The 16,292-nt window shown below is 46.0% G+C and overlaps 1 protein-coding gene across 1 annotated transcript in view; it reads right to left on the bottom strand.

Moving 5' to 3' along the window:
- LOC308317941 (uncharacterized protein) overlaps nt 1-16,292 on the bottom strand; it is a gene marked incomplete at its 3' end in the record, with an annotated part of 44,872 nt that overhangs the window by 4,006 nt on the left and 24,574 nt on the right. Inside the window, exons 5-11 of the mRNA XM_080767286.1 lie at nt 12,521-12,745; nt 10,619-10,789; nt 9,100-9,279; nt 6,224-6,346; nt 4,890-5,001; nt 3,125-3,232; nt 1,916-2,110 (exon numbers count right to left, since the gene is read on the bottom strand). Coding sequence (XP_080623412.1) covers nt 1,916-2,110; nt 3,125-3,232; nt 4,890-5,001; nt 6,224-6,346; nt 9,100-9,279; nt 10,619-10,789; nt 12,521-12,745 — 1,114 coding nt within the window. The remainder of the gene's footprint in view (nt 1-1,915; nt 2,111-3,124; nt 3,233-4,889; nt 5,002-6,223; nt 6,347-9,099; nt 9,280-10,618; nt 10,790-12,520; nt 12,746-16,292) is intronic.

The following is a 16,292-nucleotide window of genomic DNA, read 5'->3' as shown; positions in this document are numbered from 1 at the left end:
GCCTTAACTCTTACATTTCAAGTTTTTGTCAGGGTGTGTGTGTGTGTGCGTGCGTGCGTGCGTGCGTGCGTGCGTGTGTGTGTGTGTGTGTGTGCGTGTGTGTGTGTGTGTGTGTGTGTGTGTGTGTGTGTGTGAGAACCACTGATCCAGAGTAGGTTTGATAATTCATATATTTTATATATATATTTATTTGGATTTAAATTGGTCTAAATTTGAATTAATTAAATTTATCACGAGAAGCACATTTTACTTACAGAATGAGGTAGGCCTATATAGGAATATTATTTGAAAATGTCCGTTTCATTTGACATCGCACACCAAACATTACCATTATCTTTGGTTAAATGATCATATTATGAACATTAATTCATGAATTTGATTATTTAAATGTATTTTGCATACACGTACCATATTGTCCATAGAGAGAACTCATGATATTGATTTAAACGATAAGTATAAAAATAAAGTATAAAAGGATAAGTATAGTGTCCAACTGTCCATGTAGCTAGCTATACTTTTGCCATGTAGTAAGTAAGTAAGTAAGTAAGTAAGTACATTTTATTTGTAAAAGCACCTTTCAAGACAAAGTCACAAGGTGCTGAACAGAACACGGAACAAGCAATGAACAAGTTAAAAACAAACAGGAAAACATAGCACAATAAAGTAAAAAGACAATAAAGAATTTAACGAAGAATAAACAAGGCAAAAACTGAAAACATAGGCATGTAAAATGGTAATGTAGCTTATAGTGTAGCCCGTATATTTTCACCAGATGGATGAGGACCTGAGCTGGCACACGCATGTTCCAACACTGTGTTCTCAGATACACGCATGTTCCAACACTGTGTTCTAAGATACACCAACGTCTACACTTTCTCAGAAGACTTAGGCTTTTTGGAGTCAGTGTAAATATCATGTTGACCTTTTTACAGAGCTAGTATAGAGTCAATCCTAAGATACGGTATGTCCAGCTGGTTTGGCAATCTAACTGTGAAATACAAGTCTCAAGTAAATAGGCTAGCAAACATGGCTGGGAAGATCACGGGCATGTCCACCCCACCCATCACTCCCCAGGCCATCTTTGAACAAGCAGTGGTGAGACAGGCTCGGAATATTGTATCTGACCCCTTGCATGTACTGTACCGAGAGTACGAGCTAATGCCATCAGGTAGGAGGTATAGAACTCCACCATGTGGATATGGTCTTCTACCCCGCAGCCAGTGTAAAATACCCGGTAAGCTGGGGCCTCGAGTGGCTTATTGCTTTTCTAAAACGGTTACAAACATATGTACCATATTAACCTAATAAAACTATTTAATTCACAAAAGTAGCTACGCTTTGCGCTACCAGAGCGAGCCACATAACTTCCTTGTTGTGCTCGGCAAGTAGGCTATGTGACGGGAGAATAGCGCTTGATGTTTTTACGGGGCTGCCTGGAGCCACACATTCACAGTCATTATGAGCCGGGCGGTGCTTAGACGCCCGCACGGCATGTGTTTGTAATTCAATCAAGCGCTCTCCTTCCCCAGTTCAGCTACAAGGCTGCAAGATGATACAAAGTGATTGAAGGAGTGGGTTATCGGTGAAATTTACACCGGTCACGTGATGGTAACCAGCCAATCAGAATGAAGTATTGGGACTACCCGTTTTAGAAAATAGATTTAAACACTCTTTTGTTCCACCTGTCAACTAAAATGCTCAATCAGGGATTTGCCGAATGCACTTTAATGACTATAGTTGCACTTTATCGAGGGAACGTGTGCAATATCTCTGTTTTGTGTATGTTGGGGTGTTTCGTGGTGTTTTTCCTTTTCGTATGTGAACGTGTCTGTTATTTGTATGCAGCTGTACGTGACTCTGTCTCCCAAGACACATGTCTCCCAAGGGAGACAAATAAAGAGAACCTTGAACCTACCTTCACATTTCACTGGCTGTGATGTCTGTGTGGCCTCCTCTGGATTCTGGGGTATGTCCATCTGCTCCTGGCGCTCCGGCGTGGGGCTCCAGACCTCATCCTCCTCCTCTTTACACGGGGGGAGGAGGAGATGCGTGGGGCTCCAGACCTCATCCTCCTCCTCTTTACACGGGGGGAGGAGGAGATGCGGGAAGTCTATGAACACAAAGACACACAAGCGGGCCAGAACAATATTATTAACAACAGTTAAAAAAAAACGTTTGACTGCATAAACCCCGCGTTCTGCGCTATTTCCTCCATGTTCTTGCCCTGTGTAATACGCTATTTGTTTTATGTGTTTAATTTGATTTTCTTTTTTTTTCTTTTTTTTTTTCAATGGGCTGCAAGGGCTTCTGGGAAAATGAGTTCAATGCAAGTGAACGGTGGTTTTGACTGGGCCTGTGTACGTGCATGCGTGCGTGAGCAAGATATTCTATTTTCATAGTACAGTTTTCGGTGACCACCTAAAACTACAACATGGCGTCACTGAGCCGCGGTGGTAAGAGACTCACCGCTCACCCCAAACACACCTCTCTGTTTTTACTAAAACTACAACATGACGTCACTGAGCCGCGGTGGTAAGAGACTCACCGCTCACCCCAAACACACCTCTCTGTTTTTACTAAAACTACAACATGACGTCACTGAGCCGCGGTGGTGAGAGACTCACCGCTCACCCAAACACATCTCTCTGTTTTTACTAAAACTACAACATGACGTCACTGAGCCGCGGTGGTGAGAGACTCACCGCTCACCCCAAACACACCTCTCTGTTTTTACTAAAACTACAACATGACGTCACTGAGCCGCGGTGGTGAGAGACTCACCGCTCACCCAAACACACCTCTCTGTTTTTACTAAAACTACAACATGACGTCACTGAGCCGCGGTGGTGAGAGACTCACCGCTCACCCCAAACACACCTCTCTGTTTTTACTAAAACTACAACATGACGTCACTGAGCCGCGGTGGTGAGAGACTCACCGCTCACCCCAAACACACCTCTCTGTTTTTACTAAAACTACAACATGACGTCACTGAGCCGCGGTGGTAAGAGACTCACCGCTCACACCTCTCTGTTTTTAGAGACAGAGAGAGAGAGAGAGAGAGAGAGAGAGACAGAGACACAGAGAGAGAGAGAGACACAGAGAGAGAGAGAGAGAGACTTACTGGTGACCATGTGATCTTCAGGCTCCTCCTTAATGGAACCAGTCCAGGCTGGATGTGCAGGACGTATGTTCACCTGAAGGTGGCAGTGTCGCGCCTCCACACACTGGTCTGGAATGAAGCAACAGAATAGAGCAGTGGTTAGTGGTTACACATAATAATAATAATAATAATAATAATAATAATAATAATAATAAAACTTTATTTGTATAGCACCTTTCATGACATTAAATGCAGCTCAAAGTGCTTTACAGAGCAAGGGAGAAAAATGTAATAAAAGCAATGCATAAACATTAAAAAAAACAAGCAGTAATGCAATACAGTGAGGACATGAATAACAAAAAAATAAAAGATCAATTATAAGCAATGTTGTAGAAGTGCGGTCTTGAGCTGTGCTTTAAAAGTGTCCACAGAGGCTGCCTGTCGAAGGTACAGTGTTATTAAACTACAGAGGCTGCCTGACGAAGGTACAGTGTTATTAAACTACAGAGGCTGCCTGTCGAAGGTACAGTGTTATTAAACTACAGAGGCTGCCTGACGAAGGTACAGTGTTATTAAACTACAGAGGCTGCCTGACGAAGGTACAGTGTTATTAAACTACAGAGGCTGCCTGTCGAAGGTACAGTGTTATTAAACTACAGAGGCTGCCTGTCGAAGGTACAGTGTTATTAAACTACAGAGGCTGCCTGTCGAAGGTACAGTGGGAGTTTGTTCCACGCCGACGGCCCGTAGAAGCAAAAAGCTGCTTCCCCGTGTTTTTTAGTTGCCATTTTTTTCAGGCAAAGCGAGCAGGCCAGCAGAGGAAGACTTCCACTGCTGGCCTGGCCAGAGGTTATGTTGTTAAAGGGACCCTTTTTGCAAAAAAATACATGTTAATGACGTTTAGAAGCTTTAGATCACTTTCCTGGGGGTCTTTATGTGTGTAATAATATGTGGTTTTAGATATTTTAGATTGTAGCAGTGAGCCTGTTGTCTCTGATGTCATGGACACTGGTCTCACTACCTTCCTGGACTACAATTCCCATAATTCTTTGGTGCACTGCTCCTCCTTGTGGATAGGGGGGAGAGCTGTCTTACTGAGACAACATGTAGTCCAGGAAGGAAGTGAGCCCAGTGTCCATGACATCAGAGACACCGGGCTCACTGCTACAATCTAAAATATCTAAAACCACATATTACACACACAAATACCCCCAGGAAAGTGTTCTAAAGCTTCTAAACGTCATTAACATATATTTTTTTGCAAAAACTCCTGTGTGGAGTTTGCATGTTCTCCCCGTTTCCCCTAGGGTAGGTACCCTCACATGTTCTCCCCGTGTCCCCTAGGGTAGGTACCCTCACATGTTCTCCCCGTGTCCCCTAGGGTAGGTACCCTTACAAAAAACATGCAGTAATCCTGGTCTCTAAACTGCCTCCCCCTGGCCAGCCTGGGCGCCTGATGGAGGGGAAAGGAACTGGTTGGAATAACGTGTTCCTTCCACGCGCTACGACGTCCAACCAGGGAAACTCCCCCCTGTCAGGTGTAAAGGAGCAACTTGGACACTCAAGCATGAAGGAAGCATGAGTTCAAGTCCGTTGCTCTCCCCAGGTTGGCGGAGGGTGTGTATAGAGCCCAGGATCACATTAGATGATTGACACAGGGGTTGAAAAATGGGTTACAAAATCGCGGGATAAAAAAAATATATATATATAAAAAAAAAGAAGGAATGAACACAGTGGACACACGGCTCACTGTGAAGTGGTCAGTGGGGAGATAAAAAGGTCGTACCTATCCTGTACAACGTCACTACGGGATTCAGCCTCGCTTCAGCCTCCGTCTGTCGCCCGGTGCCTCGTCCAGGCGCCGTCTCTTCCTGCCGGACGCCTCTCCCTGTGATGCTCTGTGGAAAACATAACCGAACCTTAACCCCATTCTGACCCGAGATCAGATTCATACGAGGTTTCCACCTGGACACACACTGGTCTGATTATAACCCATTCTGACCTGAGATCAGATTCATACGAGGTTTTTCCACCTGGACACACACTGGTCTGATTATAACCCATTCTGACCTGAGATCAGATTCTAAAAATTAGGGATGTTGATTTTTTTTTTTAAATCAACTCGATTATCGACTCATGCCTCCCGCGACTCAAAACGTATGAGTCGAAAAATCGTTTTTATTTGTATTATTATTTTTTTACAATGTAAAACGTTAGAAACGTTGCTGTTTCAAATGTTTTCCAAATGGGAGAGGTACCTGTTTGTCTGTGTGACACTGCTGTGCTGTGCCTGGCTGTCAGTGCCGCTCCTCACATGCAAATTAATTTTGAGCAGAGCGCTGTGGCTCTGAGTTTGAGAATAGACCCCATCGTCCAAGGGTGTGTGTGCGTGAGTGTGGTGGGAGGTGGTATCTTAGCAACACTGAATGATCTGTCCCATTGGTCGTGTGCTCGTATCATGAGCCAATGGCTGCAGCTCTGAGCTTCCCAGACCCAGGTTCACATCTCATCTACACATGCCGTGAAGTAAACTGACAGCCACAGGGCTGCTACCATAATAGCAGCAGTGAGCGCTCTTCTCTTCTCGTGAAGAAAGCAGGACAGAGTTGTCAAATAAATCCCGCCGTCATTCATACTGTATTTATTCTCCGACCCGACATTAAAATACGGAACAACGTGCGTTCATTACGGGCTCGTGACAGGCTGCAGACACTTGAGTTGGGACTACTAGCCGATAGCGCCGCTGCTCCTTCAGTTTTCGTTGTTATAATATTTTTTATTATTGGGATTTGATCATTGATGCAAATTCTAAACATATGGATGCAGCTGCAGAAGTTGTGTTGCTTAAAGGAATGCATAGTTGCGTTCTCCTCAACTGCTGCGCAGCAACAACAAAAATATAAAAATGAGAAAAAAAAGGAAAAAAAGTCGTTCGACACGCCGATTTTAGGCCTCGATTCGTCGATTGGCCACATATGAGTCGTTTGGCATCCCTACTAAAAATGTCAGTCGTTTCTTCGATTTTTCAGAAATAGCAGATCTACAAGCTCGTAGCGCGCCACTCGGTTTATATGTCTGTGGTCGTGTCGGTGGTGTTTATGTGTCTGTGGTCGTGCCCACCTGGCATTCCTGCTGGAGCGTGAGGCCTCGGTTGGCCGCAGGACGGATGCGCCAGTAGGAGGTCCTGCCGTCTTTGGCACGAATGAACATGGCGTGGGCAGAGAGGTTGTGGCGGACCTGGTTCTGTCACGATATAAAACACACACAAGAGAGACGTTGTGGTAGAGCACGCCTAAACCTGACCTTAACCCTCTCCCAAGCCCTTAACGCACCCCTCACCAACCTTAACCCGGTCGTTTTAACGCACCCCTCACCAACCTTAACCCGGTCGTTTTAACACACCCCTCACCAACCTTAACCTGGTCGTTTTAACGCACCCCTCACCAACCTTAATCCGGTCGTTTTAACACACCCCTCACCAACCTTAATCCGGTCGTTTTAACGCACCCCTCACCAACCTTAATCCGGTCGTTTTAACGGACCCCTCACCAACCTTAATCCGGTCATTTTAACGGACCCCTCACCAACCTTAATCCGGTCGTTTTAACGCACCCCTCAGCAACCTTAATCCGGTCGTTTTAACGCACCCCTCACCAACCTTAATCCGGTCGTTTTAACGCACCCCTCACCAACCTTAATCCGGTCGTTTTAACGCACCCCTCACCAACCTTAATCCGGTCGTTTTAATGGACCCCTCACCAACCTTAATCCGGTCGTTTTAACGGACCCCTCACCAACCTTAATCCGGTCGTTTTAACGCACCCCTCAGCAACCTTAATCCGGTCGTTTTAACGCACCCCTCACCAACCTTAATCCGGTCGTTTTAACGCACCCCTCAGCAACCTTAATCCGGTCGTTTTAACGCACCCCTCACCAACCTTAATCCGGTCGTTTTAACACACCCCTCACCAACCTTAATCCGGTCGTTTTAACGCACCCCTCACCAACCTTAATCCGGTCGTTTTAACGCACCCCTCACCAACCTTAATCCAGGCGTTTTAACGCACCCCTCACCAACCTTAATCCAGGCGTTTTAACGCACCCCTCACCAACCTTAATCCGGTCGTTTTAACGCACCCCTCACCAACCTTAATCCGGTCGTTTTAACGCACCCCTCACCAACCTTAATCCGGTCGTTTTAACGCACCCCTCACCAACCTTAATCCGGTCGTTTTAACGCACCCCTCACCAACCTTAATCCGGTCGTTTTAACGCACCCCTCACCAACCTTAATCCGGTCGTTTTAACGGACCCCTCACCAACCTTAATCTGGTCGTTTTAACACACCCCTCACCAACCTTAATCCAGTCGTTTTAACGCACCCCTCACCAACCTTAATCCGGTCGTTTTAACGCACCCCTCACCGACCTTAATCTGGTCGTTTTAACGCACCCCTCACCAACCTTAATCCGGTCGTTTTAACGCACCCCTCACCAACCTTAATCCGGTCGTTTTAACGCACCCCTCACCGACCTTAATCCGGTCGTTTTAACGCACCCCTCACCGACCTTAATCTGGTCGTTTTAACGCACCCCTCACCAACCTTAATCCGGTCGTTTTAACGCACCCCTCACCAACCTTAATCCGGTCGTTTTAACGCACCCCTCACCGACCTTAATCTGGTCGTTTTAACGCACCCCTCACCAACCTTAATCCGGTCGTTTTAACGCACCCCTCACCAACCTTAATCCGGTCGTTTTAACGCACCCCTCACCGACCTTAATCCGGTCGTTTTAACGCACCCCTCACCAACCTTAATCCGGTCGTTTTAACGGACCCCTCACCAACCTTAATCCGGTCGTTTTAACGGACCCCTCACCAACCTTAATCCGGTCGTTTTAACGCACCCCTCACCAACCTTAATCCGGTCGTTTTAACGGACCCCTCACCAACCTTAATCCGGTCGTTTTAACGCACCCCTCACCAACCTTAATGCGGTCGTTTTAACGCACCCCTCACCAACCTTAATCTGGTCGTTTTAACGCACCCCTCACCAACCTTAATCCGGTCGTTTTAACGGACCCCTCACCAACCTTAATCCAGTCGTTTTAACGCACCCCTCACCAACCTTAATCCGGTCGTTTTAACGGACCCCTCACCAACCTTAATCCAGTCGTTTTAACGCACCCCTCACCAACCTTAATCCACATGCTATGTCTAACCAAAGTATGCCTCCAATTTACAATTCACAATGTAGGCATTTATCAGACGCTCTTAATCCAGAGCGATTTACATTAAGCAAGAACAAAAAAGCATGGGAATCCATCACATGAAAACATTTATCATGAAACATGCGTAAACTAAGAAAGTAACAGTGGAATATCTATATAATTAAACTATATTATAAACTATACATATATACTATGCTATACATATGTACTATGACGTGCTATGACTACATACAATGCAATTATAGTGCTGTCTACATAACATGCTATAAGTCTGTATCAAATGCTATCTAAGTCTACAGAAATGCTATCTAAGGGGGTATAGGGTAAGTGCTACGGGCCATGATGGAGTCTGAAAAGGTGGGTTTTCAGACTACGGCGGAAGATTGTGAGTGATGCTGCAGCTCTGACTGCAATGGGAAGTGCATTCCACAGTTTTGGAGCCAGAAGGGAGAGAAGAGTTTGGGACGTGTGGAGCGTTGTTGTCCCGGCGTTTTTTTTAGTGACGGTATTATAATTATCGGGACGATAATTATCGTGCATCCCTAGACGGTATACCTCCAGCTTCCCTGCGTCGGCTGATCTGAGCGCAGCGCGGGAGGGTTTTGTAGGGTTCGATCATACTTGCGAGATATGGCGGAGCCGTGCCTTTGGTTGCTTTGAACGCCGGCATCACAGCGTTTTGTATTCTGTGCGGGGCAGCGACACAATATGAAACAGGCTGTGGCGGACCTGCTTCTGTCACAACAAACAATAATAAACCTGTACCTTCCAGCTGGCCGTGGCCGCCTCTCTGTAGTACAGGAAGTGTTCCTGGATCCAGTCGTAGAGTTCCCGGAGCGTCATTCTCCTGTCGGCCCGGCTGTTGATGGCGAACTGGATCAGGGTTCCGATGGAGAACGGCGGCCTCTGCCACTCCGGCCCGCGCTGCACGTCTGCACGGGTGCTCTGTAAGTAAGTAAGTAAGTAAGTAAGTAAGTAAATTTTATTTGTAAAAGCACCTTTCAAGACAAAGTCACAAGGTGCTGAACAGAACACGGAACAAGCAATCAACAAGTTAAAAAAAAAAAAAACAGGAAAAACATAGTACAAAAAAGTAAAAAGACAATAAAAAATGTAACGAAGAATAAACAAGGCAAAACTGGAGATGTAGGCATGTGAAATGGTGAACTATAGAGGCAGAATAACAAAAACATAGGTATGTAAAATAAACTCTTCTAAAAGAAATAAAGCCTGCTAGACCTTAAGGTAAAAGTCTATTCTCGAACCTGGGAAGCGTCTCCGGTACCCAGTTTCTCTCTAAAATGCACAATTTTAATCATTAAATAAAATGAATCCAGCCAGATCGGCGCGGGTAAAACCCGGAAATGCCATAGTAGAAGAAATGACTCTGCCCGGTAAATTCAGGGTACATTGCGTTATTAAGATGACACAAAGTGCATTTTAGAGAGAAGCTGGGGACCTGAGGTCGCTTCCCAGGTTCGAGAATAGACTTTTACCTTAAGGTCTAGCAGGCTTCGTTTCGGTGAGTGGTTACGTCGTTTTGTTTATTTGCTGGTATTAAAAAAAACAGCGCACGGGAGTGGAAATATGACCAGAGGGCTGTGGAAGGTACTTCAGAGAGAGACACTCGCTGTAAGCATTGGACCAGGGCTACCATAGACCAGGGCTACCATAGACCAGGGCTACCATAGACCAGGGCTACCATAGACTGTAAGAAACAAGGACAAAGTGTTCTCCGGGTCTGATATGGACCCCCTACTTACATTCACATGGACAATGGTCTGATATGGACCCCCTACTTACATTCACATGGACAATGGTCTGATATGGACCCCCTACTTACATTCACATGGACAATGGTCTGATATGGACCCTCTACTTACATTCACATGGACAATGGTCTGATATGGACCCTCTACTTACATTCACATGGACAATGGTCTGATATGGACCCCCTACTTACATTCACATGGACAATGGGTCTGATATGGACCCCCTACTTACATTCACATGGACAATGGTCTGATATGGACCCCCTACTTACATTCACATGGACAATGGTCTGATATGGACCCTCTACTTACATTCACATGGACAATGGTCTGATATGGACCCCCTACTTACATTCACATGGACAATGGTCCGATATGGACCCCCTACTTACATTCACATGGACAATGGTCTGATATGGACCCCCTACTTACATTCACATGGACAATGGTCTGATATGGACCCCCTACTTACATTCACATGGACAATGGTCTGATATGGACCCTCTACTTACATTCACATGGACAATGCGAGGACCTCCGACGTCAAAGGATTTGATGTTGAGAAACAACGCAGTGCTCGGGTCGTTGTCCTCGATGGGGTCGCAGGTCATGGGGTCGCAGGTCACGGGGTCACAGGTTGCTGCAGCTCCATGGCAGAGAGCTGTGCTGGGTACTGTTGATGTCTGTGTACAATACAATACAATACAATACAATACAATACAATACAATACAATACAATACAATACAGTATAGTATAGTACAATACAATACAATACAATGCAATGCAATGCAATGCAATGCAATGCAATACAATCCTAGTAGATGATACTCTACACCAGGGGTGCCCACACTTTTTTGACTTGAGAGCTACTTTCAAAATGACCAGATCTACCTACCGAAAAAAGAATATTATACCATTGCTGAAAATAGTTTCAATATATGGAATAGTGGCGCTGGTGTTACATATAAGACAAATGCACTTGGAATGGAGAAATGGAACAGGTATTAGGTAGTTTGTATTTAATCTGTAATGCTATACTAGTGTTTGTGCACAGCAACACTATTACAGTCAACACTATACAATATTGCATTGTGGGTTTAAGCTGACAGGCCCTTTTTTATATCAATCAATGAATCAAGTCACATTAATTCAAGTAGCAGATGCCGACAATATGTTTTTTTATACTTTTTTAACCCATTCTGACCTGAGATCAGATTCATAACGAGGTTTCCACTGGACACACACACTGGTCTGATTAACCCATTCTGACCCGAGATCAGATTCTAAAAAATGTCAGTCCTTCTTCGATTTTTCAAAAATAGCAGACCTACAAGCTCGTAGCGCGCCACTCGGTGGCGCGCTACGAGCTTGTAGATCTGCTGTTTTTCAATAGTTAAAGCATAACATGATGCCAACACCAAAATGGGTTCCCGGTCAGAATGGGTTAAGGGGCATGTCATGTGATCTACCTGCACAGCCCTTGTGATCTAAAGGTAGATCACCATCTACCTTTTGGGCACCCCTGCTCTACACTCTAATCACCACCTGTTCCTCACTGACAAACTCATTAGAGACCGCCGACTCATGTTAAACCTATTTCAAACTGTGTGAGTCAACTATAGAACAGTATAGAGTCCATTTAAGGAATGACCATCTCTTGTTACTCCTGGAACTCTGTACACTGCTGAGAGTATAAAACATGTGTTGGGGATGTGTGTGGGGAGTTCGGAGGGAAGCTCTGGTCTCTCTCTGGTGTAATGATGACATATACAATAAAAGAATGGAGTTTGAATCCTGACGGTTGAGTCCTGCTTCGTCCTGATTGCGAACGCAGTGAGCACTTACTATGAGACCTAGCAGATCATGTCTGTCTGTCTGTCTGTCTGTGTGTCTGTCCCGCTATCCAAATATGGAGTGTGTTGCATCAGCAATCACTCAGCTCCATATATGGGCACAAAAGGGGCCAGGTCCACTCAGCTCCATATGTGGGCACAAAAGGGGCCAGGTCCACTCAGCTCCATATATGGGCACAAAAGGGGCCAGGTCCACTCAGCTCCATACATGGGCACAAAAGGGGCCAGGTCCACTCAGCTCCATACATGGGCAAAAAAGGGGCCAGGTCCACATATACAGTAACAGCGGGACAGACACACAGACAGACAGACAGACAGACAGACAGACAGACATGATCTGCAGGGTCTCAGCTGCGTTCGCTTCCCGCGTTTGCGCGTCTTACTGGTGTTGCTTGCTTACTAATAGTGAGACCATTCATTTCCATTGCACAATCTATGTAAAGCGCCTTGGATAAAAGGCGCTATATAAATGCAGCGTTCACCAGTTAGTACCGTACCGTACCGTACCGTACCGTACCGTACCGCACCGTACCGTACCGTACCGTACCGTACGGACCCACCTCTTGGTTGACGCAGCGTGGTCTCAGCCGTTGCTTCAGCCTCCACACTCTGCTCAGGAGGTGGTGGTTGCGGTCTCGGAGGTCTCTGCAGCGCCGCAGCCTCCTCCTCAGCCTCAGGACCTCGCTGAGGAGGAGAGCGTTGTGCTCGCGGAGCGTGTCCCTCTCCACTTCCACCTCCCTCCACAGGAGGGCGGTGGCGTTGTCGTCCGGCTCCACTCTCACCTCCTAAAGATTAGACGCCGGAGGTTGGACAAAATGGGATTATATTTGCTTCTCACCCCGATTCTGATATTAGGTCTACTATCCAGGGTGATTCTGACCAGACATTAGGTCTACTATCCAGGGTGATTCTGACAGGACATTAGGTCTACTATCCAGGGTGACTCTGACAGGACATTAGGTCTACTATCCAGGGTGATTCTGACTGCAGGACATTAGGTCTACTATCCAGGGTGATTCTGACAGGACATTAGGTCTACTATCCAGGGTGATTCTGACAGGACATTAGGTCTACTATCCAGGGTGATTCTGACAGGACATTAGGTCTACTATCCAGGGTGATTCTGACAGGACATTAGGTCTACTATCCAGGGTGACTCTGACAGGACATTAGGTCTACTATCCAGGGTGATTCTGACAGGACATTAGGTCTACTATCCAGGGTGATTCTGACAGGACATTAGGTCTACTATCCAGGGTGATTCTGACAGGACATTAGGTCTACTATCCAGGGTGATTCTGACAGGACATTAGGTCTACTATCCAGGGTGATTCTGACAGGACATTAGGTCTACTATCCAGGGTGACTCTGACAGGACATTAGGTCTACTATCCAGGGTGATTCTGACAGGACATTAGGTCTACTATCCAGGGTGATTCTGACAGGACATTAGGTCTACTATCCAGGGTGATTCTGACAGGACATTAGGTCTACTATCCAGGGTGATTCTGACCAGACATTAGGTCTACTATCCAGGGTGATTCTGACAGGACATTAGGTCTACTATCCAGGGTGACTCTGACCAGACATTAGGTCTACTATCCAGGGTGGTTCTGACAGGACATTAGGTCTACTATCCAGGGTGATTCTGACAGGACATTAGGTCTACTATCCAGGGTGATTCTGACCAGACATTAGGTCTACTATCCAGGGTGGTTCTGACAGGACATTAGGTCTACTATCCAGGGTGATTCTGACAGGACATTAGGTCTACTATCCAGGGTGATTCTGACCAGACATTAGGTCTACTATCCAGGGTGATTCTGACCAGACATTAGGTCTACTATCCAGGGTGATTCTGACCAGACATTAGGTCTACTATCCAGGGTGACTCTGACCAGACATTAGGTCTACTATCCAGGGTGACTCTGACCAGACATTAGGTCTACTATCCAGGGTGATTCTGACTGCAGGGCATTAGGTCTACTATCCAGGGTGATTCTGACAGGACATTAGGTCTACTATCCAGGGTGATTCTGACTGCAGGACATTAGGTCTACTATCCAGGGTGATTCTGACTGCAGGACATTAGGTCTACTATCCAGGGTGATTCTGACCAGACATTAGGTCTACTATCCAGGGTGATTCTGACCAGACATTAGGTCTACTATCCAGGGTGATTCTGACAGGACATTAGGTCTACTATCCAGGGTGATTCTGACAGGACATTAGGTCTACTATCCAGGGTGATTCTGACTGCAGGACATTAGGTCTACTATCCAGGGTGATTCTGACAGGACATTAGGTCTACTATCCAGGGTGATTCTGACTGCAGGACATTAGGTCTACTATCCAGGGTGATTCTGACAGGACATTAGGTCTACTATCCAGGGTGATTCTGACAGGACATTAGGTCTACTATCCAGGGTGATTCTGACAGGACATTAGGTCTACTATCCAGGGTGATTCTGACAGGACATTAGGTCTACTATCCAGGGTGGTTCTGACAGGACATTAGGTCTACTATCCAGGGTGATTCTGACCAGACATTAGGTCTACTATCCAGGGTGATTCTGACCAGACATTAGGTCTACTATCCAGGGTGATTCTGACCAGACATTAGGTCTACTATCCAGGGTGATTCTGACCAGACATTAGGTCTACTATCCAGGGTGATTCTGACCAGACATTAGGTCTGCTATCCAGGGTGATTCTGACAGGACATTAGGTCTACTATCCAGGGTGGTTCTGACTGCAGGACATTAGGTCTACTATCCAGGGTGATTCTGACAGGACATTAGGTCTACTATCCAGGGTGATTCTGACAGGACATTAGGTCTACTATCCAGGGTGATTCTGACTGCAGGACATTAGGTCTACTATCCAGGGTGACTCTGACCAGACATTAGGTCTACTATCCAGGGTGATTCTGACCAGACATTAGGTCTACTATCCAGGGTGACTCTGACTGCAGGACATTAGGTCTACTATCCAGGGTGACTCTGACCAGACATTAGGTCTACTATCCAGGGTGATTCTGACCAGACATTAGGTCTACTATCCAGGGTGATTCTGACTGCAGGACATTAGGTCTACTATCCAGGGTGATTCTGACTGCAGGACATTAGGTCTACTATCCAGGGTGATTCTGACAGGACATTAGGTCTACTATCCAGGGTGATTCTGACTGCAGGACATTAGGTCTACTATCCAGGGTGATTCTGACTGCAGGACATTAGGTCTACTATCCAGGGTGATTCTGACTGCAGGACATTAGGTCTACTATCCAGGGTGATTCTGACTGCAGGACATTAGGTCTACTATCCAGGGTGATTCTGACCAGACATTAGGTCTACTATCCAGGGTGATTCTGACAGGACATTAGGTCTACTATCCAGGGTGATTCTGACTGCAGGACATTAGGTCTACTATCCAGGGTGACTCTGACCGGACATTAGGTCTACTATCCAGGGTGATTCTGACAGGACATTAGGTCTACTATCCAGGGTGATTCTGACTGCAGGACATTAGGTCTACTATCCAGGGTGATTCTGACAGGACATTAGGTCTACTATCCAGGGTGATTCTGACCAGACATTAGGTCTACTATCCAGGGTGATTCTGACCAGACATTAGGTCTACTATCCAGGGTGATTCTGACCAGACATTAGGTCTACTATCCAGGGTGATTCTGACAGGACATTAGGTCTACTATCCAGGGTGATTCTGACAGGACATTAGGTCTACTATCCAGGGTGATTCTGACCAGACATTAGGTCTACTATCCAGGGTGATTCTGACAGGACATTAGGTCTACTATCCAGGGTGATTCTGACCAGACATTAGGTCTACTATCCAGGGTGATTCTGACCAGACATTAGGTCTACTATCCAGGGTGATTCTGACCAGACATTAGGTCTACTATCCAGGGTGACTCTGACCAGACATTAGGTCTACTATCCAGGGTGACTCTGACCAGACATTAGGTCTACTATCCAGGGTGATTCTGACTGCAGGGCATTAGGTCTACTATCCAGGGTGATTCTGACAGGACATTAGGTCTACTATCCAGGGTGATTCTGACTGCAGGACATTAGGTCTACTATCCAGGGTGATTCTGACTGCAGGACATTAGGTCTACTATCCAGGGTGATTCTGACCAGACATTAGGTCTACTATCCAGGGTGATTCTGACCAGACATTAGGTCTACTATCCAGGGTGATTCTGACAGGACATTAGGTCTACTATCCAGGGTGATTCTGACAGGACATTAGGTCTACTATCCAGGGTGATTCTGACTGCAGGACATTAGGTCTACTATCCAGGGTGAT

Source organism: Protomyctophum bolini (assembly GCF_963924005.1).
Source record: "Protomyctophum bolini genome assembly, chromosome: 7".
NCBI lineage: Eukaryota > Metazoa > Chordata > Actinopteri > Myctophiformes > Myctophidae > Protomyctophum > Protomyctophum bolini.
This window is presented reverse-complemented; position numbering and strand designations above follow the sequence as displayed.